Below are 23,154 nucleotides of genomic sequence, written 5' to 3'. Positions count from 1 at the left end.
TACCAAATCTTTCTACTGGAGATGGTCTGCCCGCGCCTATATGGCTCCATGGTCAAGTCACGTCCCCCGATGCTGCGTGATCCAGTCACGTCCCCCAGTGTTGCGTGATCCAGTCACGTCCCCCACTGCTGTGTGGTCCATTCAAGTCCCCAACTGCTGCGTAGTCCAGACACGTCCCCGAATGCTGCGTGATCCAGTCACGTCCCCCAGTGCTGCGTGATCCAGTCACGTCCCCCGGTGCTGTGTGATCCAGTCACGTCCCCCGGTGCTGCGTGATCCAGTCACGTCTCCCGGTGCTGCGTGGTCCAGTCACGTCCCCCGGTGCTGCTTGATCCAGTCACGTCCCCCAGTGCTGCGTGATCCAGTCACATCCCCCGGTGCTGCGTGATCCAGTCACGTCTCCCAGTGCTGCGTGATCCAGTCACGTCCCCCAATTATGCGTGGTCCAGTCACGTCTCCCAGTGCTCCGTGATACAGTCACGTCCCCCAGTGCTTCGTGATCAAGTCACATCCCCCAGTGCTGCGTGATCCAGTCACCCAGTTCCTCAGTGTAGTATAAAAAGGGGTTGACCAAATTTCCCTATTAGGAAATTTCTATCATATTTCCGCCCAAAAAGCATTTGCATAGCATGCATGTATCATAATTGGTATATATTGTCCCTCAAGACAACCTAAAATATGACAAATTGAAATATTTTGTTTTGTTCCTTCAGACCAACATTTACACTGTAGAAGGCTTCAATAAACTTCATTAATTTTAGGTTCAAAATGTGCAATCAGCCCAGCTTTGTAGCTCGAGTGCATTAACACATCCTTAGGTACATTTTATAGTTATCATATCTGTATCTACTTTCATCGTTGGTTATTGTACCAACTACATGCATTTTCAAGACCATGACCGTTCGGCTTCCAATTTTTGACAAGGACTACAATCCTTTCACATGACTAGGACATGGAAAAGCGAATGTCAACAGTGTTCCGTCGACCTGTTGCCCAAGGAATATAACTAAAAACATATTTAGCCACAGCAGTGGGACTTACTTCATTGCTTTGTCACTGCAAACATATGTACCAAGTTTCATTTGAAAATCTCAACACCAATGTACCGCCAACATTCCAGCTTTCGGTCAACGCCAACGACTACAACGACTTGACGTTAACGAACACGTCACAGACATGAACTGTAAATCACTAGTTTGGGTAATACTTTCGCTCTGTGAGCATATAGGACAAGGAAATATGTCATACAACAAAAGAAGTCGGTATTCACTATTTATTGCATATATAGCTTGCCTAAAAGTAAAGCATATCAAAAAGTATCACAGATTTGCAAACGAGAACAATTTGGTCGTTGTACATGTTCATAATACTAGAGTGAAATAATGAAGATATAGATAGATGCGGCAGAAACATGTGCCATTGTAAACTACAGATCATTGACAAATAAAATCCCATGACGAACTTTGTTACATTGTTATCTGGCACATTTCAGATAGTTTTCTTTTAAAAATAAATTCTGTCCACAATCTTTGTCTGTACACTGAGACTTTTACATTTTAAAAGTATTTTCATATTGGTGGTTTAAAACATTGACAAATCAGAAAAATGATGTACCTTTAATGGTTGCAATAGTTGTCAGTAGGTATCATAATTCTAAAAAGACTGTAAAGTTGTGAGTAGGTATCATAATCCTAAAAAGATTGTACAATCTCACTCAAGTTTACATTGAATTAACATTGTCATATTTCATACCAGTAACGCTGAGAACATTCCTTTACAAAAGACCTTCAGATTTGAGGCAGCTAATTTCCAGGAAACAAATCCATGAATTGTTTAACAGGCATGGTTTTGTTATAAAGTGAAATACAAGTAACAGTGTATCAGTGAAACGATAATGAAATGCTTAAATAAATAAACAATGAACGATAATACAAAACTAATAAATACTAGTGAAAATGTTAAACATGATACAGTTGCTATTTTGACAAAAATGCATTGGCAACTCATGTACATGAACTGGCTTCTACAATCTGTACATACAAACTTATGTAAGGCACTTCTAAGACAAATAGTTTATATATACAGGAATTATGTCCAAATAAGTTATGAAATAAATAAGGGGATCATGTACAAAGATGAACAAAAAGTACAAACTATAATCTAGCACAGTTTGCTGGAAAAATAAAAGAAAAAAACAACCATAGGCCATAAGGCCATTTGAAGTTGCGAAAAGAAGAGGTATGAATCATTAGCATATATAAGAGATAAACAACAATACTGACAAAATAATGCTATCGTGGGAAATGATGTATGCTCCCAAATGGGGTATTTATTCAGAAAAAAAAATCGCAGTTTATAAGGCATAGGAGCGGATGGTATATAAAAAACACTAATGAAAACTCATCTAACCAGAATGTGCTGATAATATGGGCATCCCTTATTTTAAGTACCCCTATTTGACCTATTTCACAAGGAAGATAATGTACTGGATTACATTAAATCATAAACAGGTAAAATACCCAGGATGTGAACAATCTTTGTTTAGTTTTGTAAAAATCTGCTGGTAAGTATGGACAGCAATAAGAAGATAAAGATAAACAAGGTAAGATACAATAATAAATCAAAACATGTAATGACTTCAGTTTTTGAAATATTAGATGAAACATCAATCAAAATATTAAATAGCAACACTTTCACATCAAGAACACATTCACTATCGTGTTAGGAGTACCTAGACTAGTATCTTCTGTTTGATTTTATAGGGCTCATAGACATTTCCAGATCATCTGTGGTTTCAAACAGTTTCCGTTTTGGCTCAGGTAACGCCAGAGTGTCATTCTTGGAGGAAAAATCAGCAGACATATTTGACACATAGCTGTAATGGCCAGTTTCTGTGATTGGGTCGAGGGGCTTGGACATGTATGCATTGCTAGCTGGATTACTAGCAGTGTATGATGATGATGAATGGGTGATGGGAACACTATGAGAGGTGGCGTAGGATGTGCTAGACGCTAACGATGAAGTCGGGAGGTAGGAGCTGCTGTACGAAGATAAACCTGCGGAGGAAGCAGACAAAGGGTTAGATGATGGTGGCGGCTGAATGGCATAACTACTGGAAGAACTGCTTGCTCCAACTTTGGTAGAAAATTTAGAAAAATCTGTTCCATCTTTGTAATTGAGATCATTGTAAGCATGGTTCCCACTTGCAGAATAATTACTATCAGATCTATAATTAGAGCTTGGAACAAAGTCGTTCTTGTCCCCTACAGTATCAGTAGTTCTACCACTTAATGTTGTAGAACTTGTGTATTTGTTAGTATCAAGGTTAGTACTGTATGGTGCAGAATCTAAACCTGACCCAGAGTAACTGGGCAGGCTACTATAGCCACCACCAGGGTTAGTAGAAGCGAGTGATGTGCTTTGATAAGGGGGTGCTTGGTTAGAGTATGAGGTAGCATATGACCTACCACTAATAGGGGGTTTCTGCGTAAGATCAGCAGGCAGGGAGGATGGGCCTGATGCCCTATAATCAGTATACTGAGACATGCCAGTATTGGACTGGCCTGTGTAGTCAGACTGTGATGTCAATGTCGGGGTGGAACGCCCACTGCCTGACATGCTGTATTTCTCAGTTGAAGGTTTGGTGTAGCCCATATATTCAGAATGTGTTGGAATAGTGGGTGCAATCCTCCCTGTGCTCGTGAGTTTATCGAAGTCAAGCCCTGAGCTAGAGCTTGCAAGTGTTGGTGTCTGGCGGCCAGAGGGGGGAAGCTTTCTGCTCACGTCTGAAATTGAAGATGAACCTGCACCAATAGTGGAACCAGCATCCCCTGTGCTGTACACACGTGAACGTGCATCAAGAACTGGATCATAGCTGGAAATCTTGTCCCCAGCACTTGACAACCTGTCACCAGTTCCAGTCACCTGTGTAGCCAGAATATCGTGTTTTGCTGTCAAAGGCTGCTGTACAGTAGTAGAACTCATGCCAGTGCTCAAATGCCCGTCCCCTGCGGTGTCTTTCTCACCTCTGAACAACCTCTGGCCAAGATAGCCCGGCCTTCCACCAAGACCGAGGGAATCCTCCACTGCAGAATACTTGTTCATGTGACCTGTTGATTGTCTTGCTAGAAGCAGATTATCCAGAGACGGTGTCCTTGTCAGGGTTGTTCTACCCGTTGTCAATCCGCTAGAATATTTACTCTGACTGGTGGGCGGATACAGGCTGGTAGTTGTTCCTAATGCACTACCAGGCCTGTAGGAGTCATTGTCAGTATTTTGGTCCATTAGCAAATTATCCAATGACCCTGAACGAACATGTCGACCTCGGGAGTAGGAGTCTAGTGAGGAAGCAAACCTGTCTGTATTCGTATCTGGCTTGTAAAGACCGTCATCGGCAGTGGCGCGGGCTCCAGATCTGTATCCTATACTGCCAGTGGAGGCCCTTAAAGCAGCATCCATGTCTGTATCAACTGTAGATCTGTATCTTGAGGTATAATCTTCAGTGTCAGAGTCTCTGGTGTTCACATTTTTCTCTGCTCTGTTCAGAATCTTCATGCAATCTGTGAACTCTGGTGTGAGAGAGATGTTTAATTCGTCCAATTCACTCTCAATGTATTGTGTATCATCCAGATCATGTCTGTCTAGCTCATCCAGTTTGTCCGTCTGTCTGTTGTGTGACCTGTAGTCGGTATCAGACTTTTTGCCTGTCAGTCTATCTCTGTCATAGTCTTCAGAACGTTTGGAGCTATAGTTCTTGTCTCTGGCATTGCGTATTTCCAAATCACTTGGCTCACTCAAAACACTATCATCAACACTGTATTTTCGCCTTGGCTTGCTGTAAACATCACTGCTGTAGTCTTTTTCCTTAGTTCTTTTCCTTAAGTATAATAAGTCATCATCTTTTGACCCTGAATATTTATCTGCTGAATACTTATAACTATCTGACAATGAATCCTCAAGGGTTTTAGACATATCTGTGGAGTAACCATCACTGGATTGGTCTCCGGATCCGGATTTACCATTCCCTGACTTCTTTAGAACTCCCTTCACTGGTGAAGCTCTTCCATTTGCCAAACTGCTGGCATTTGCTGAATTCTTCAGTGGACTGGGCAGTTCCAGATCAAACGATATAGCAGAGTTAGTGTTCTTATCCAAGTCAAAAGTTACCCGCTTTTTTCCACCATTGGCACCATTAGATTTTGAGGTTTGTGATTTACCAGCATGCATGTCATCATTAAAATCACCATTGCGCTCATAGCTATACTTAGACCTCTCACCTGATGCGGGTTTATCTCCCTTATCACCTGAAAACAACTGCCTACGGGATGGATTGTCTTCCCTTACTCCATAATCTCGAGCCTGGGGCACTTTAGAATCTGATGAGTACTTCCTGCTAAGCACATCACCATTAGTGAGGTATTTGTCTTTATCGTCTCTGTCTGTGGCAGAGTTATGTCTCTTGCTAGCACCAGGTTTTCCTCCTCGATAGCCCTCTAGTTCGGCTTCCAACTCCTCAATGTACTTGTCAGACCTTTCCAGCGCTTTGGTCAGCCGGGTAACATCTTTCTCAGCACTGGCAAGTTTTGACTCCAGAGTTGATACTGTGATCCTTCCATATCTGAAAACAGGATGGACGTAACTGTATGCAATTTTTCATCGTATTTTTTTTTGTATGCACTACAATAAACACAATTGGCACAAAATGATGTTGAAGCCTACCAGTACTTGACCTATTAAACAACACAATAATGATAAGATCAGCTGTATAGACATTACATGTTAAGGTTTGTTCCTGTTACAAGTCTAAATATATCTCTCATGTATATAGTACTAGATTTCTTCAATTGTAAAGCTGTACACATGATCAAATGCCCTTACCTATGAGGTGACCTGCCGGCCAGTTCCTGTCTAACATGTTGGTTTTCCCTGTTCAGACTCAGGTTTTCATCCTTCAGGTTCGTATTCTCCTGAAATACACAGAACAAGGTTTGTAATTATTCACTGAAGGCTTTTTCCGGATGAACCAAAATACTGGACTTTCTTCCCAATTATTGTCTGAGAGGAAAAAAAATTTTGAACTTCATATACAAATATTCAAGTAAAGGCTTTTTTGTCTCTTCATGGATTTATTTTATCCCTACACTTACTGGGAAGAACCTGAATAAGTACTTTAATTTAAACTAATTTATTTAACAACGACTGTAAGACAAGTTTTACAACATTACATTAATCACTCTTGTTGGCACATTTTTTATGCAAGAGTGTCGCCTTGTGTTTAGGGATATAACTGAGTTATGATGCTTGTATATGTAATGAATTTCAGGACCACAGAATATGTACATAGGATAAACATTCTAAAGCTGAATTAAGGTTATTTTCATATATTTAAGCATGTTTACAATGCTCCTTACCTGTTTCAGGCGTGTGAGATCTGTCTTGACCTTCTCATACAGTTTGGTGGCATCCTGCAATTTCTTGGTGAGAGCCAGCAGGTGGGAGGTGTCTTTGTTCTTCCCCCCATCAGAGTCACCAGGCCTGTCAAATAAATAAATAAATATATTTTACCTACTAAGTCACACAGTTTTAATAGTGGAATTGTCTTTCAGACTATCAAAGAATTCAATATGCAGGATGCAGTATCGAAGAGAAATTCATGCAGATACGAATGTTTGTCTGCATGTTTTTTCAATGGCCACGGTACTCTTTTTAAGACATATTTCATTCCTGGTGATTGGACTTGCATAACTGGGTAAGTAAAAATGCATTTGTTTAAATTCATTACAATAGGTACCTAGCCAGCTGATTAAACATGTTTATGAAAACATAAATAGCACAGTTCCATATAAAAAAGCATTTATAAATATTTCTCTTGTTCAGCAAACATTTAGGGAAATTAACATGAATAATGTTCATCCATTTCCCGTACCTGCTTGGTGTAAGTCCATCTTTCCGAGTCTGCTGCTTTAGAATCTGGTTCTCTGTTTTCAGCAGCAGGATTTCCGAACTCATACGCTCAAACTCATTCTGTAAATTGCATTAATACTGCTGAAAAAACCTTAATCATTTTCATAAAACATATTTTGCCAAATAATGAAATGGAAATAGTTAAATTAAGGACTTGGATTTTGTTCATAAGTTTAATGTTTACAGCAACTATTTTACCAGAAGTTTTAAGTCTGACATGATGTAATTATCATAAAACAGGCAAATTTCAAATCTTAAGAAGTAGTGCATGTTTAACCTTCATGTAGATGTTAATAACTGTAACATCACTCACACTGTTTATATAAAAACATTGTCTGAGTAAGCACACTTTTAGCTCCATATCATACCTCATATTCTTTATAGAGAATATCAAAGCGAGCCTTTCTTAGTTCAGGATTAGTAAGTTTATCAGGGTCCTCATCTTGCTCACTCAACCCTCCTGAAACAAAGTTAACATATATGTGGAGGGGTTCCAGCAAGACTGTAGTAGCCACCTAAACGTACACCCCTCGATATATTATATAAAAAAGTACTACACATCCATGACACCTATGCATTCCTAAAGTATTCATAGTATAGAATCTAGGCTAGCAATAAACATCAATTTGTTTCAAAATCATCATCAATGCTTCAGTTACCTCAGTGCTGTTCTTCTAGGTACCATCCTTAATATGCATTATATTTATTTACTGGATAAGAATGTAATTCCTGAAGTTTAGTAAACAACCGGATAGTGATTACAGCTTCATAACTTAACCTAAGATAGTCAAATTATTCAATTTACTGTGCAATCGTTGTCCTATACTCATTGTTTTTACTGAGAACCCGTACTCGAACTTTCTAATTTTTAAGTAATATTTGAACAAACAATGCTTCATACTCTCCAGACAATGTTTCAAAGCAGGTGGTTATCTTTGTCATAACAATATCCAATGACACTTAAAATGGTAATGGTACATGTAGCTACCTTGTCTCACACTCAATTAAATCTATTAAAAGAAAAATACTTGGAGATAAAGAATTTTGTCTGTTTCAAAGCAGGGTCATTTAATACATATATAAAAGAAATCTATTTCTAGGTAAAAATTGTATGGTACGCACCAATGATCTTTTTAGTTGATGTCATAGCTACCCTACAAGCAGGACACTGCTTGTTTTTCTGAAGCCACACCTCCATACATGGCCCACAGAACACGTGCTGATTGGGGCACAACACTGGGTTTTTCACCTGCAATAAAAAAAGGTTTCGATGTTTGTGAATTAATAAAATGATAAACGTTTCATCATAATGCATAAATGAGTGCACTGTAATGTAAGTAAGAACCAGCTGCCCGATAAGGAGTCAGTTGAGTGCTGTGCTAGTGGTTTTGGCTTCACATAGCACACTTCCTACAGAGTTTCCTTTAGTACCATTTAATTTATGAGCTTTACATTCAACTTAGAAATGGATTTGTATCATATTTATATACTCAATATTCTATTGATGAAAATATTAACAGTTTACTCTATCCCCCTTGGGTGGGGTAAATTTGACAAGTGCCCTGGATACCAATGACGCTTTCCTTCTTTTTCGGGTCGACAGCGAGTGCATCTGAAAGTTATTGATCATGTTCCAAACAAAACCAAATGGTTAAACAAAACCAACCTTTCCCAAGCATATTTGACACGAAATAGGTAATGTAAATGCAATAGTTTGTTGCCTGTTGTGTCTTGCATTTACTTCGGCCGCCATACTTGTGTTAAGGTATTAGTACGCATAAAATTGTAGATAGATCACTCGACGTCAATAATTTTAAAATCCTTCATAGAGTTATATTCATTTAATAGCATTCGTACATAAAATCATTTTGAAATGTGAATTTAAGCAGTTTTATTCCAAAATCATTTGTTCGTTTTGCGATCTACTTTTTGCGCTATAATTCCTTCGCTGGGTGTTGGTAGGCACTTCCGGTTAAACGTGTTATTGTTTTTCATGAAAATAATGCTCCCTTGAAAGATGCTGGCGATAGTGAGAAAGAATTGGTTCTTGATCGGCATAGTTGTTGTTATATGCCTTGCGAAACTTGCTCCTCAAATCGGAGCTAAAGGAGGTCAATATTTTAACACTTCTTTTATTTTGACAGCTGTCTTCAGTATACAACGTTGTTCATACTTGGAGTGAGAGACTTGGATAGGGTGTGGTTGGTCCCAGATACAATACAATACATGTCATATGTTAAATATGGTCACAGACATATAAACCAATAGGAAGGTGTAGGATTACTAATCTTTTGCCCGGATATATCTAGGTTCCAGTCTGGGTCACTTGTCATTTTGTTTTTTTCTATAAGCAACTGCAAGCAAAGTTACTTAATATGCAGATGAAAGTTTGTCTTTTGACTGGTATTCATCCTCTTTTGGGAGCTACTGAACAAACACATGTTAATCTGCCACCATTTCATTATTTATAAAAATGTTTAGATAAATGTACTTGATTTTAAATGATATAAAATGATAACTGTACAGACAGTTTCTCATTATGAAACTTATACTCAACATAAACCTTACATGTATTAAAATGGTATATTTTATACATTTATAGGTATTTTGTATCCAGAAATCACAGTCAAGTATATCGCAGTTTTCATCATATTCTTCAACAGTGGAGTGTCCTTAAAGAGTGATGTAAGAAAAATGATCTCATCTCATGATGTTTGCATTCCACTTGTTTTTTATATATTAATAATTCATAAGTTCATACAATGGAGATGTGACATCACGTCTGTGTGAGTTGAATATGACATTAGCTTTAAATGCCCCCATTTGAAAAAAAGGGTCTAGGGTCAAAACTCTTAGAGTAATGATGTGATCCAGCTGTTTATCAAGTTAGCCAAGGTGTTGTATCAAGTTAGCCAAGGTGTTGAGCCCATTTAATTAACGTTGTGACCAAGTTTAGTAAGTTAGCAAGATTTTTGTGGCAGTTATAGTTATTTTGTTATTATTAGGAGAATACATTTTTGGTAGTTAAATAAAGGGAAAGACTGGTAACTGTACTGTTTTCATAAGTTTACATTGACCTTCCTTTTTTTTGGCAGTAAAATCAGAAAATAACATTATTTTATTTATTTAATTTGTATTTTTTTTTTGGGGGGGGGGGGTGGCGGGGTCGGTGGGGGGGGACCTGAGCTTATGTCTTTCTAATTAATTGAATATTTATGCTTCGTTTTCTTAACACCAAGTGCTTTATTTTCCCATTGTAGGAGCTTGCCAAAGCCCTTTTTCAAGTGAAAACACATATTTTTGTGCAAGGCTTTACGTTCCTGTGTTTCCCAGTCATTGTATTTACAATTGTGCATATTCTAAATGCCTTCAACTTCAATGAACACATAACTGAAGGGTAAGTAAAAGGTTGATGATTGTCACAGACTCACTTTTATATTTTTGAATATTGTTGATATTTAAACATAATTCCTGTATTAAGTTCTGTTTTGTTCAACAATATTGTTCATATTCCAGAACTAATTGTAATGATTATGATTTTTATTCTTCCATAATTATACTATTGCATAATAGTGTGTGTGTGTTTAAGTCACTGTTAATGTTATATGTTTACATTTAATAGGTATTTTTGATTAAAGATACAATGGTTGATAGCACACAATAGCAGTGCTATACATTTATTCAGATTATAATTTATGCAGACACTCGTGTTCGAAAAATTTGAATTGTGTTTTCTTCGAAACCGAAATTGCTGAATAACCTCTTTGGTTTTATTGGTAATTAAACTTCTTTTGTGTCTATTTAAGGCTGAAAATATTAAGCTGTTTGCCACCACCAGTTTCCTCTGCTGTCATCTTAACCAAGGCTGTTGGAGGAAATGAGGTTTGTTGTTTAATTTGTTAAAATCAATACTGAATTAAAAAGTAAGCCAATGAGTTTGTCTGGGTGATTTTAAGTAAAAAAAGAGATATTGTTATACCCAATGATGCCGTTGCCTTACGCATGCAAAATCAATACCCATAGCCTTAACTGAAAAAGCTTTTAAGAAGATCAAATGAAATTTGTTAAATAATAATGTTACCAGAGACAATACAAACATAGACAGGGAGATCAATAAGTGGGACTAGCTTTACTAATTGTTGAGTTATGTCCCTTGCTCAACTGAAGATAAGCATTGTTTACAATGTTCTAGGAAGAACCCAATAAATATACTCTCTTTGTCACGTGTGTGGTTCACTCATGATTTTTGTAATGATAAAAAAATCTGTGCTTCTATTTCATTTCAGGCCGCAGCAATATTTAACTCAGCATTTGGAAGTTTTCTTGGTATTGCAGTCACTCCAACACTGATTTTATTTCTGGTATGAAGTAAATTGTTAAGGGAATGAGATCATGCATCATACTTTGCAGAACATGACCAGATTACCAGCTTTGAGCTGCTAGATAATACATAAAATTAATCAGTGTAAAAAATACTTAATAGTGCTGTAGCTGGGTTTTAAGAAGGACAGGGTGCTGCAAATGGTTGACAGGGTGCTAAGGGAGATTATGAATTTAACAGATAATGGTATTATGTTTGAATAAAGTAATATTAGGTTTCAACTGCTTGATATGTTAGGTTTGTATGTATTTATACTATTTGCTTTTATCAAACCAAATAAAATGGTTGACAGTCTTATGCATTTCATTGTATGTATGTATATTTATTATGATATTTAACTCTGTAATCAATTTCCCTGGCAGATTGGTACAGAGGCGTCAGTTCCGGTGCTAAGGATATTTTCGCAGCTGACAGCGACAGTTGTTGTTCCACTGTTGATTGGTCAGTGGGTGCGGCGCCTACTGGCAAACAGGGTCAATATTAAAAATGTGCCTTGGGGCCAGATTGGCAGGTATATGAAGTATAAATGAATTTTGTGTTCTATGAAATTGTCTTATTTTCAAATATAAGAAGATCTACAAACTGTAATAAGTTGTTTTTACCTACTACTATTAATTACTTAAATTTTATCTATTTTAACCACGGGTATTTTTATCACTGATTACCACTCATATAATAATAATTTAGGGTAATTTTTTGGGGGGAGAAACCCCTATGGTTTCAACTTTACTGTAGTTTTTTTTCTCCATATAATTATATTCCGAGACTGTATTCATTATTATATACTATTTTATAACTTCTTCCCCTGCTGAAGCTTTTTCACTTCATTCTTCGATTCAGATTTCTTTTCATTTAAGTATGGATTGATTACCTTAAGTTGCATAATACATTTTTAGCGGAGTTCTGCTGCTGATCATCTACACAACATTCTGTGATACATTTTCCGAAACAAGCATCGATGTTGAAGCCTCCACATTCTTCATAACAGTTGTATTAAGTAAGTGAATCCGAGTCCACCTTAATAAATAATATGCCTTTAAACTATAACTATTGTTACTGTAACCAATGTTGTGTTTTGTTAAAGATTGTTAGTATTTTTATACACATAAAGTCATGTATACAGACACCTACTATGTACATATTAAAGAAGCTTTATATGCTTGATTGATGATTGCAATTATTTTTATGTTGAATGCTAATTTCCATTTTAGATAATAAAAAGAAATTTCAAGCAATGTAATTAAATCAAGACATCTATACTTTTTTGTGGCTCAATCAAAGAACAAAATGTAAATTGCTGGCAGTGTATAATGATCGTGCGTTAATAACATGTGTGACTTTGTCTGCGAAAAATGAATACTGTGGAGATTAAAGTGACATTTACATTTTTGCGAGGTTTCGTGCCGCCAATCATGGCTTTTATTCCATATATTTTCAAAAAGGTTATTTACGTTATTTTTAGGCATTTTAAAAAGGTTCTTTTCCTATCATGAGGTTCAAGTGTATAAGGGAAAGTCATCATAAACTCAATACAATCTTGTAAACAAAACAATTATGACACTTATGAGATATGGGGTTACAAATATGAAGTGGCACTTTACACTTTTGTTTCACTTTGTTAATGTGTTCACCTGAAGACCAAAGGATTGTGGGTTCAATCTCCACTGAAGGGACATATTATATGAGCAGTCTGGTACATTTAGCGCCAAACGTAAATAAGCAAATTCTTATGGCCATAGTTTCCAAATGTTGTCAACAACTTTTAAAATGGAAGGGGGAATGTAACTGTTATACAATATGGAGTGTAAAAAAACTATAATTACGCTGCGGGAAAGTGTCCACCTGCAGACTTCAGGACATTTGTTCAATCCCATCCAGAGGCACATATGCCTGTTTCAGAAATCTGTTATATTTATTTACACAGTATAATGTTTTGGTTAACTATCTATACATACATTCATTTGTTTCAGTCATTGGTCTGCAGTGCTCCCTACTGTATTTGGTGTACTTTGCGAGCACAGTGCGTCTCCTACCATTTACACGCAGTGACTCTGTCGCACTCATGTTCTGCTGTACACACAAGTCACTTACTCTTGGTTTGTACTGATTTTTGTATTGTCTAAATCTTAGTAAAACGTGTGAGGTGAATAATTTCTCATACTTTTTATGTAATAAGGACCGAGGTAAGTACATGAAAGTGTTGTATGTAACTGTTTGGCACATTTTTCATCCTTGTTTATCATAACTATTTTAAGTATTGATAACAGAAAATGAAAAATTATATAATTACATCTAAGATTTATTTTTGGAATATGTGAAAAAGAAGTATATGATTGTAACAAGTGCTTGAAAAAATGTTTCGTTTTATATTTATCTTTCATTTTATTAATGTTTTTAATTTAAAGAGAAAACAAATGTGCACCTGCAGTTGGTTTTTCAATGTTGCATGTTCCTTTGCAGGAATTCCAATCATAAAGATTATATTTGCTGAATCTTCGTACCTGTCCCTTATCACCATTCCAATCCTCATCTACCACCCCACACAGATCCTGCTTGGCGGGCTGCTTGTGCCTTTTGTACGCTCCTGGATGCTGGAAACTGCTCGCCCTGGGTAATATACAAATATATTTATTCATATTCATTGCTGTTGATGTCCCTTATAAAGTCTGTGAGGTTATTATGTTATTTGCTTTTTTGGCTTTATCATTGAGGAAAAATAGTTTCTGAATGATTTGAACTTCAGTTTTAACATAGTGTAATACATTAATGGGTAAACCACAGAAAAACTGAAACAGAGAAGGTACCAAAATGCTATTAAAATACACTATTGTTCTGGAGATTTTGTTAATTATCAGTTTTTATTTGCTAAATCACTTGCTAGATATTAGTTAATTTTGAAGTATTTTATTGGAATTTTTGACAACAACTTTATAAAGATATAGTAATAAAGATATACATAAAAAGTGCGTCTAATACCCAGTCATTTACGGTAGTTAACATTTTCAGGTTGATTACAAAAGCATTAAGTTCAGGTATTTCTGTTGTTTGTAAATTGCTGTGACATTCTGGACCAATGGCTGGATTATCATTCTTAAAAACATAATTTGCATAAACAAATGCAATTATGTACTCTGACATCATTTTAAAGTTTAAAGCATGAAAGTGCATATCAGTTTGTGACCTTGCATTGTTCACCCTTATTCAGCCATTGGTTCGCAACCATACTCACCATGAATAACAGTTATACTCTGTGATTGTCTAGTTTTCTCCAGTTCCCTTTTTCACCATTGCTAACTAGAGCAAATAATAAACAAAAAACAATAGTAAAATCCTCATTTTTTTCACACTGTTAACATGAAAATGGGATCTGATGCTGCTTTCATATTAATCATTTCTTGCTCTTTTTAGAATTGAGGTCAAGATCACTCAAACCAGTATATAACTGTCCTCATATTAAATCAGTCAACTTAAAATATTTCATTTTTCAAAAGACTAAACTGTGTTAGTTGTGCTTGTAAGCACCCTCAGTATTAATATGCTGAATACTCAAAACAGTATTACATTCTCATAATCAGTCAACTAAAAATATTTCATTTTTCAGAAGACTTAACTGTGTTAGTTGCGCTTGTAAACACCTTCTGTAACATTTTATATATGTGAACATTCTGTTTTTAAATTCTTGACTGCTTTTTTTAAGATAAGGAACAGAATAGACATACCATTTGAATTGCATTCAAAGTGGCCCTTCTAAAGATTGCTTTTGAAATAATGATATTTTTTAATCCAAAGTACATAGTGTGTCACAGTGCAAAACAATACTGTGAAATCATTAATGTTCGTGGGCATGAAATTTCGTGGTTTGCCGAAAAAAAACAATTTCGTGGGTACTTGAATTCGTGGATTTTCATTTTTGAAAAAAAAAATCGAAGATGCGATCGTCTGCATAATATCCACGCGCTGGCCCGTGATTTCCGTCTTCTACGTCACTCGGTTTATGACACTCGCTAATGTGGTACGACATGCCAATTAGTGCATATACCCATGTCACTTATCAATTTAATTGGGAATAAAGGTAATAAAAGAAGATGTACCCTGATCATAAATACAGATAGCGGAAGCCATTGAATGCCAATAAAGAATTTTGCAAATTGTGAAAACACCGAAATGGTGTGTATATTGTCACGTTCGGAGCTTAGTAACCGTCAATGTACTAGTAATCGATTAATTATTTCATTAAATAAAAAAAAGTATGGACACTCATCACGCACATCTAGTAAACTTGGAGATTTTCATTAACAGCACACGTTTAACCATGTGCTTATAACTGTCATTTGCTGCATAAAACAGATTTAATTGATTTGGTTCATTATTTGTTAAAGGCAGTTATAATATATTAACAGAATAATGATTGTAAGTTATACAGTGAGATAGGTTTTAACACTGTATACTGCGACCTCTGTAAAGAATATACTAGAGTATGTACGTAACAAGGCAATTGAAAAAGTGAATAAAGGGTTTATATTTCGTGGGATCTTGAATTCGTGGATCACCCAACCCACGAAAACCACGAACATTAATGCCCCACGAACATTAATGATTTCACAGTATTTGAAGATACTTTCTTTTTTTAAGTTCATATGAACAGGACTTATCAGGTAACAATATCAAGTGGGACTTTTCACACTTAACTGGTATTTGCCTGGAATAATATTGTAAATGATTCAGCCAGGAATGAACATTTTCATTTCACTGTTTCAAATACTTGGGCTTAAAATTAACATTGGTTTGAATGGTGATAAAAGTCAGAATTAATTTGACACTGTAGTCACTTGTCAGAAAGAACATTAGTTCTTTTGTTCTGATGTTGGAAATAGCTGGTGTATAGCTTTTAAGTTGCAAAATGTAAACCATCATGAATGCATACATGCCATATCTCCCGGTGGGGGCAAAAATCCCCACGGAATTTCGATCCATCCCCCGGTCGTCCGGCGGGAGATAAAAATCCCCCAGAATTTAAAAAAAATAAAATTGTTTTTTTTAGATATTTTACATCAAGCAATAATGTGAAGTGAAACCACAGTATGTGAGTGAAACTGAATGTAAAGAAACAACTCTGCAAGGGTGAAATGACCGTTTAAAAAAGGTTTGATAAATACCGAAAGGAAACCATAACAACAAGTGATCAATTAATTTGAAGTAATGATCAAAGGCAAAGAAATATTACTATTTTGGAAAAGGCAGAAATTAATAATTTTCACTCCATTCTCTTAGCATCTGAACGTCATCATAGCTGAAAGTATTAAGCAGAATTTTTTTAAAGACTTTGGAGGATGTTAAATTTAATTTACAGTATTACAGTATGACATGACAGTGTATCAAAAGAATATATATGATAAATCATGACAAAATAATTCTGTATAATGAAAAGGTTTTCATAGCATTTATCTGTGAATTCATTTTTTCATACTTGCGTCTAAAAATACTTTGAAATTTTGCCAATTTAAACCTGCTAAAAATCCCCCTGAATACTTCCAAAATCCCCCTGAATTATCAGCCTTTCTGAACAGATCCCCCTGAATGGTCTCCAGAAAATATGGCATGTATGTGAATATTTATGAAATAACCTCTTCTTTGAAAATGTGTACATAGTCAATTTGTAATTGTAGTGCTTATGTTATATGGGAAATATTAAATTATAAATTATTTCTAGGAATATAAAAGTTTCTAGGAATATAAAAGTTAAATGCAGGAATGGCAAACACTACACGTTCACAATTCATGTATTTTGAAAAGGAGAAATTTAAGTCCGAGACATATAATTCCAGTGGCTCGAACTTAATGTGGCTCGTTGTATTGTGGTATCTGCCGGCAAGTTTGAGCCAAAAGAGTTTGAATAGACTGTATGTGAATTTACCATGGCCTACATAATGGCAAAGAATAAAAGACATGTTTCTTTGAATGCTTGTGGAATTATTGCGGACATTTCTTAATTGCATGCCAGTATAATTGCTGAAAGCTTCAGGGGTTCTAAAGTTCAAGATCAAGTCTGAAATCATGATTCAGAGCCTTTAACTTCACACTATTGTACATTTGTATTTAAGGAGTTTTTCGCTCAGACATTTGTTAAAAAAAACAGTAAAAAGTACCGTGAAACGAATAAAAATGCTTTGAAAACAATTTTAAAAGGAGTCTTAAGCCCTTTTCCTGCTTTCGGCATTCATCCCTCATACTCAAACAGATCCCCGGCTATTTTTCAGGATTGATAATGATCAGCTGTTAGAACCCCTGCATAAATGTTGGAACGATTAATTTTGCAACATTTTTTCTATTACAGCAGTAAGCCTGCAGTCATCCCAACAGTTTGATGATGCAGTGGGCATATAGTAGAGGGTAGAAAGCATTTGAATTCCAGGCGTTCGGGTGGAGGGGGAACTCCCCACACAGTACAATCAGACACAGTGACTACAAGTGGGACCATGCAACAATGGCTTTAGTTAACTGTATGCTGCAAGAATTTCATCATATGAACATAATATAAAAGTATTTATGGCTGTGAGAGCCCTTTTTATCATCATAATTTCTATGCCAACACATGACTGTGCTGGAATACATTGAAATCATATATATATATACATCCAGGATATCCAGGTGGTTACATTACTTTTGTTTTATAATTGCTGCATTCCAATGTCACTAGATCTTTTAGTATTATTTCAATTTTATCTCGCCTGTTTTTCAAAAATTTAATGTTGATTGAGGTTTCTTCAGCATGATATAAAAAAAAATTCAAAGCAAAAATATGTTTTCATTTAACTTATAACATACTTTACTAATTATTCAATATAGCAACATGATATACATGTTAATCAACAGGGAAAGAATCATTGGCATCTAGATACTGTAATCTCGTTTGTGTTGTCAATGTACCATGTACAAACATGTTCGAGTCATTATATTACCAGTATACAGGTCAAACTGGCAGCTGATATTGTAAAGAAAGGGGAATGCCTGATACCGAGGATTGCTTACTATACAATGTAATACTGCAGCTGTTTTAAGCTGTTAAGTTGTTGCAAATATTTTTCTTGTGAAGAAAGAAACACTTTTATAATATGACACTCTTTCTGATATTGAATCATAATGACTGAATGCATGTAAAAATATTTAGTATTATTTTAATGTATAACTTTTCTGTTCATTAAGAGCAACTAATGTCTACATTATTTACCTGTCTTATTCATGTGATTGTCGAAAATATTTATTTTTTAAATATAGCTTTACATCTTAATTATATTATATAGTACTTATACAGTCCATGCCCAAGGCAAGATTAGTTTAAGTACATATCGGTATTTGTTATTTAACTTGTTTTAAAATGTTGATTATTGTCTTTAATATCATTATTTTTATCAATTTGGGATTTTTTTAATGTGGTATCTATGATGATGTAGTGTCTTTCATGATAATTTTGTGGGTATTGAATTAAATTTTAAAAACCTTACTCAAATTTTCTTATTCCAAAATCATCCGGAAATGATAAAGTCCAGAAACAAATTGGATGTAAAAATATTTTGGTTCATAAACAGGAATTGTGGATGGCTTTAAAATACATTTGTGTTTATGACGTAACAGTAATGTCTTTGCTTTGGTGTGCCTTATATACTAATCTATCACACTGTCACAACAGAAACAGCTATTGTGGACAGATGTACACCAAATTTCAGTACATCTGTCACACTATCACAACAGAAACAGGTATTGTGGACAGATGTACGCCAAATTTCAGTACATCTATCACACTATCACAACAGAAACAGCTATTGTGGACAGATGTACGCCAAATTTCAGTTCATCTATCGGACTATCACAACAGAAACAGCTATTGTGGACAGATGTACGCCAAATTTCAGTACATCTGTCACACTATCACAACAGAAACAGCTATTGTGGACAGATGTACGCCAAATTTCAGTACATCTGTCACACTATCACAACAGAAACAGCTATTGTGGACAGATGTACGCCAAATTTCAGTACATCTATCACACTATCACAACAGAAACAGCTATTGTGGACAGATGTACGCCAAATTTCAGTTCATCTATCGGACTATCACAACAGAAACAGCTATTGTGGACAGATGTATGCCAAATTTCAGTTCATCTATCACACTATCACAACAGAAACAGCTATTGTGGACAGATGTACGCCAAATTTCAGTTCATCTATCGGACTATCACAACAGAAACAGCTATTGTGGACAGACGTACGCCAAATTTCAGTTCATCTATTACACTATCACAACAGAAACAGCTATTGTGGACAGATGTACGCCAAATTTCAGTCCATCTATCACAACAGAAACAGCTATTGTGGACAGATGTATGCCAAATTTCAGTTCATCTATCACACTATCACAACAGAAACAGCTATTGTGGACAGATATATGCCAAATTTCAGTTCATCTATCACACTATCACAACAGAAACAGCTATTGTGGACAGACGTACGCCAAATTTCAGTTCATCTATCACACTATCACAACAGAAACAGCTATTGTGGACAGATGTACGCCAAATTTCAGTTCATCTATCACAACAGAAACAGCTATTGTGGACAGATGTACGCCAAATTTCACTTCATCTATCACAACAGAAACGGGTATTGTGGACAGATGTACGCCAAATTTCACTTCATCTATCACAACAGAAACAGCTATTGTGGACAGATGTACGCCAAATTTCACTTCATCTATCACAACAGAAACGGGTATTATGTGGACAGATATATGCCAAATTTCAGTCAATTTATCACACTATCACAACAGAAACAGCTATTGTGGACAGATGTACACCAAATTTCAGTTTATCTATCACACTATCACAACAGAAATGGGTATTGTGGACAGATGTACGCCAAATTTCAGTCCATCTACCACACTATCACAACAGAAACAGCTATTGTGGACAGATGTATGCCAAATTTCAGTCAATCTATCACACTATCACAACAGAAACGGCTATGGTGGACAGATGAATGCCAAGTTTCAGTCAATCTACCACACTATCACAACAGAAACAGCTATTGTGGACAGATGTATGCCATGTTTCAGTCAAAATAAGTACCGCTGATAATTATAGTATATCACTCTTTGGGGTGATTATCAGTAAATGTATTTCTGCAAACTTCTCACCAAGGTGACCAGGGTTTGATTTCCGGCCTAGCCACATTGTGAGTTTGGTTAGTGGTTACCAAGCCTGACAAGTGGGTTTTCTCCAGGTACTCCGGTTTCCCCCACAACACAAGACCACACTCTCGCGCAACATCGTGCCAACAAGAGTGACTTAGTATAAGTTATCACAACTTCCTTCACAATCGTTGTAAAATATATACTGATTAAACTAATGATACTCTATAACAAATAGGCTTTGGCTCACAACAATATTCTATGTTAGAGAACAATCCCTGGAAGAGTTTTCTCCATGAACTCCAATATTGTATGGAGTAAAAATGAAATATTGTGTTATACTAAGGCAAATAAACATTATCTCAAGATTAGTGAGGTACTAGAAAATTCATGGTGATATTGGGTAGCAATCCCTTGTAAACTGTGAAAGAAGTTTACTCCACGAATTCCCATATAGTATCGAGTAAACGGAGACTTTTGATCACAATACTATTTTAGGCACTATGTGAATATCTGGTTCTGCCCCAAGGTCTCCGAACACTTGGGTTGCCTTCTTAACCAACCATCACCCACTGCTAATGACTAGGGGTAAGTTAGAAATGAAGAAATGAATTGAAATGACAGGACAAATGGTTGGAATGAATTTTCAGTGCCTATCACATCTAAAGACTGAGGCCATGAGTCTGATTTACAACCTCTTAATCAAAATAAAATAATTTGCATGGGGCACTAAAAATTCACCAATCTTGAACGGTTATGTGTGACAAGGAAATGCAATGCAGAATACACAAGTAACATGGGTGAATACAAACATATATGGTACAGACATCATAAACAGGCATTAGCAAAGGTGGATTTGTCAGCAAAGGAGGCTTAGTCAAAAGGTGAATTTGTCCATACATTCATTAGGAATGGTTGTCGGCAAAAGAGGGTGGTCCATGCAGGCAAGAGAATGTTTAAAATTAAATTTTATATCTATACTTAAACATACCTTATTATCTTAGATTTGTCACTTCTATTCATACATTGGCTGAACCAAGAGAGTTAAAGTGGAACTGCTCGTTCTATATTAAATGTCTTATTCTGTCTTAGACTGTTCCCAGTTCCATTGTGCTAAATCTAGCCAAAACCATGGTTGTTGATATTTGCTGAAGCTCTTGCTCAATGCAAGTTGATATCACCCTCTCACATTTTAATGTTTATATTATAAATGTGTCTCTGTAAATTGATCTGACATTTACATTTCCCATGGATCAGTGTTTAGATATTTTGGTGAACTTTAAACATGCACTACTACCATAAAGATGACATGTGAATCTAGTAGTCAATGAAGTCATAGACATTAATAACGGTATCTATATAACAATTGTGTTGATACATGCATTTATAAAACAGAATCGTCTTAAACGTAAGGGCATGTCGGCGTGCTCCGTACATGCAAGCATGGGCATCATGTTAGTTACAATATTTGAGTGCAGTGTAATTTCTGCGAATGCTTCTGAAAATGATTGCTAATCACATCTTGTAAGCTTCAGTGTATTTGTATACATCCAAACTTACTTATACAAAATATAAACAAATTCTACGATTTACTTGGACAAATTGTAGAAACATATGATATGTGAAATATCTTGCTTAAGTAAAAAAAATAACTACTAAAATTGATTATTTGTTGAAAATTGTTTTCTGCAAATCTGATGTGTCACCTGTCGGGAGCACCAATATTTTTTCTAGTTAAGGTCACCAGGGCTTTGACCTATCACATACTGACTCAAAAGTCAACAAGAGATGTTTGTCAAACATTATGACATAAATTTTAATGACCTATATGAGTTGTAACCTTGACCTTTGACTATGAACTCAAAATCCATGGGGGTCATCTAACTGTCACCCCCAACCGAAATGTCAACTTTGAAGGCCTTAGGTGCAGGCATTGTAGAGTTATCGCACAGACTAGCTTTTGCCTTCAAGGTCACTGTGACCTTTACCCACGACCCAATGACCCCTATATCAATATAGATAATCTAATGGTCAGGCCCAACCTCCAAGTCAAATCTGAGGGCCATGGAAGCAGGCATGGTCAAGTTATCACTCCAACAACATTTTAGCATTAAGGTCACTGTGACCTTGACCTTTGACCTGATGACCCTTACAATGAATAGGGGCCATCTACAGGTCAGGACCAGTCTCTATGACAATTTGATAACTGTAGGTCCAGGAATTATTGAGTTATGACTCGGACAGGCTTTGGTCACCGACGGACTGACCGACATGTGCAGAGCAATATCCCCTTCTTCTTCAAAGGGGGGCATAATAAAGGTCAACTACTAACTGTGACCAATGTGCATACAAAGTTTGATGACAAAAGTAAGTCGTTGATGTTTTAAATGGGAAATGCAAGTGTAAAGCTGCCAAAGCCTTCAATCAATGTTTGGGGACAAAGTTATAGCCATGTGACTGCCATGTTTCACAGGCGCAACACTTAAAATGGGGGCAAGGACTCATGTCCTCTTAGCTGATGTATAACATCAAAATTGACCATGTTACACGCCTGGCAGAAACTGAATACAAATACAAATACATATACTCACCAAGTTCACCTACATGCTGCCTGCTTGAACTG

General features: G+C 36.1%; 2 protein-coding genes across 4 annotated transcripts; one reads left to right on the top strand and one right to left on the bottom strand.

Moving 5' to 3' along the window:
• Nucleotides 1-1,259: 1,259 nt before the first annotated feature.
• Nucleotides 1,260-8,716, bottom strand: LOC128227055 (uncharacterized). Of its 3 annotated transcripts, XM_052937251.1 has the most exons (8): nt 8,489-8,601; nt 8,086-8,212; nt 7,332-7,423; nt 6,926-7,023; nt 6,411-6,534; nt 5,878-5,966; nt 3,468-5,617; nt 1,260-3,056 (listed from the first exon to the last, which is right to left on the bottom strand). In XM_052937251.1, the coding sequence occupies exons 1-8, from the start codon at nt 8,591-8,593 to the stop codon at nt 2,737-2,739; spliced, it is 3,105 nt and encodes a 1,034-aa protein (XP_052793211.1). In that variant the 5' UTR covers nt 8,594-8,601; the 3' UTR covers nt 1,260-2,736. The 3 variants fall into 3 exon arrangements, with proteins under 3 accessions (XP_052793211.1, XP_052793210.1, XP_052793209.1); XM_052937250.1 differs by lacking the exon at nt 8,489-8,601 and adding an exon at nt 8,630-8,716 and having other exon boundaries at nt 1,260-5,617; XM_052937249.1 differs by having other exon boundaries at nt 1,260-5,617.
• A 212-nt stretch (nt 8,717-8,928) lies between these two features.
• On the top strand, nt 8,929-18,845 carry LOC128227057 (sodium/bile acid cotransporter 7-like). Its single transcript, XM_052937253.1, has 11 exons — nt 8,929-9,074; nt 9,566-9,648; nt 10,224-10,360; nt 10,770-10,845; nt 11,250-11,324; nt 11,707-11,855; nt 12,241-12,341; nt 13,315-13,440; nt 13,805-13,955; nt 14,351-14,376; nt 17,679-18,845. The coding sequence occupies exons 1-11, from the start codon at nt 8,981-8,983 to the stop codon at nt 17,726-17,728; spliced, it is 1,068 nt and encodes a 355-aa protein (XP_052793213.1). The 5' UTR covers nt 8,929-8,980; the 3' UTR covers nt 17,729-18,845.
• Nucleotides 18,846-23,154: the final 4,309 nt, after the last annotated feature.

This window comes from Mya arenaria, chromosome 3 (genome assembly GCF_026914265.1).
Source record: "Mya arenaria isolate MELC-2E11 chromosome 3, ASM2691426v1".
NCBI lineage: Eukaryota > Metazoa > Mollusca > Bivalvia > Myida > Myidae > Mya > Mya arenaria.
The sequence above is the reverse complement of the archived record's forward strand: the minus strand, read 5'-3'. Positions and strand labels throughout refer to the sequence as shown.

Coding starts and splice junctions, on each gene's coding strand:
- LOC128227055 (XM_052937249.1), bottom strand. CDS start 8,593: ATGATCAATAACTTTCAGATGCACTCGCTGTCGACCCGAAAAAGAAGG. Junction 8,213..8,488: donor CCCCACCCAAGGGGGATAGA/GTAAACTGTTAA, acceptor TTTTTATTGCAG/GTGAAAAACCCAGTGTTGTG. Junction 5,967..6,410: donor ATCTCACACGCCTGAAACAG/GTAAGGAGCATT, acceptor TGTGTATTTCAG/GAGAATACGAACCTGAAGGA.
- LOC128227057 (XM_052937253.1), top strand. CDS start 8,981: ATGCTGGCGATAGTGAGAAAGAATTGGTTCTTGATCGGCATAGTTGTT. Junction 11,325..11,706: donor CAACACTGATTTTATTTCTG/GTATGAAGTAAA, acceptor TTTCCCTGGCAG/ATTGGTACAGAGGCGTCAGT. Junction 11,856..12,240: donor CCTTGGGGCCAGATTGGCAG/GTATATGAAGTA, acceptor ATACATTTTTAG/CGGAGTTCTGCTGCTGATCA.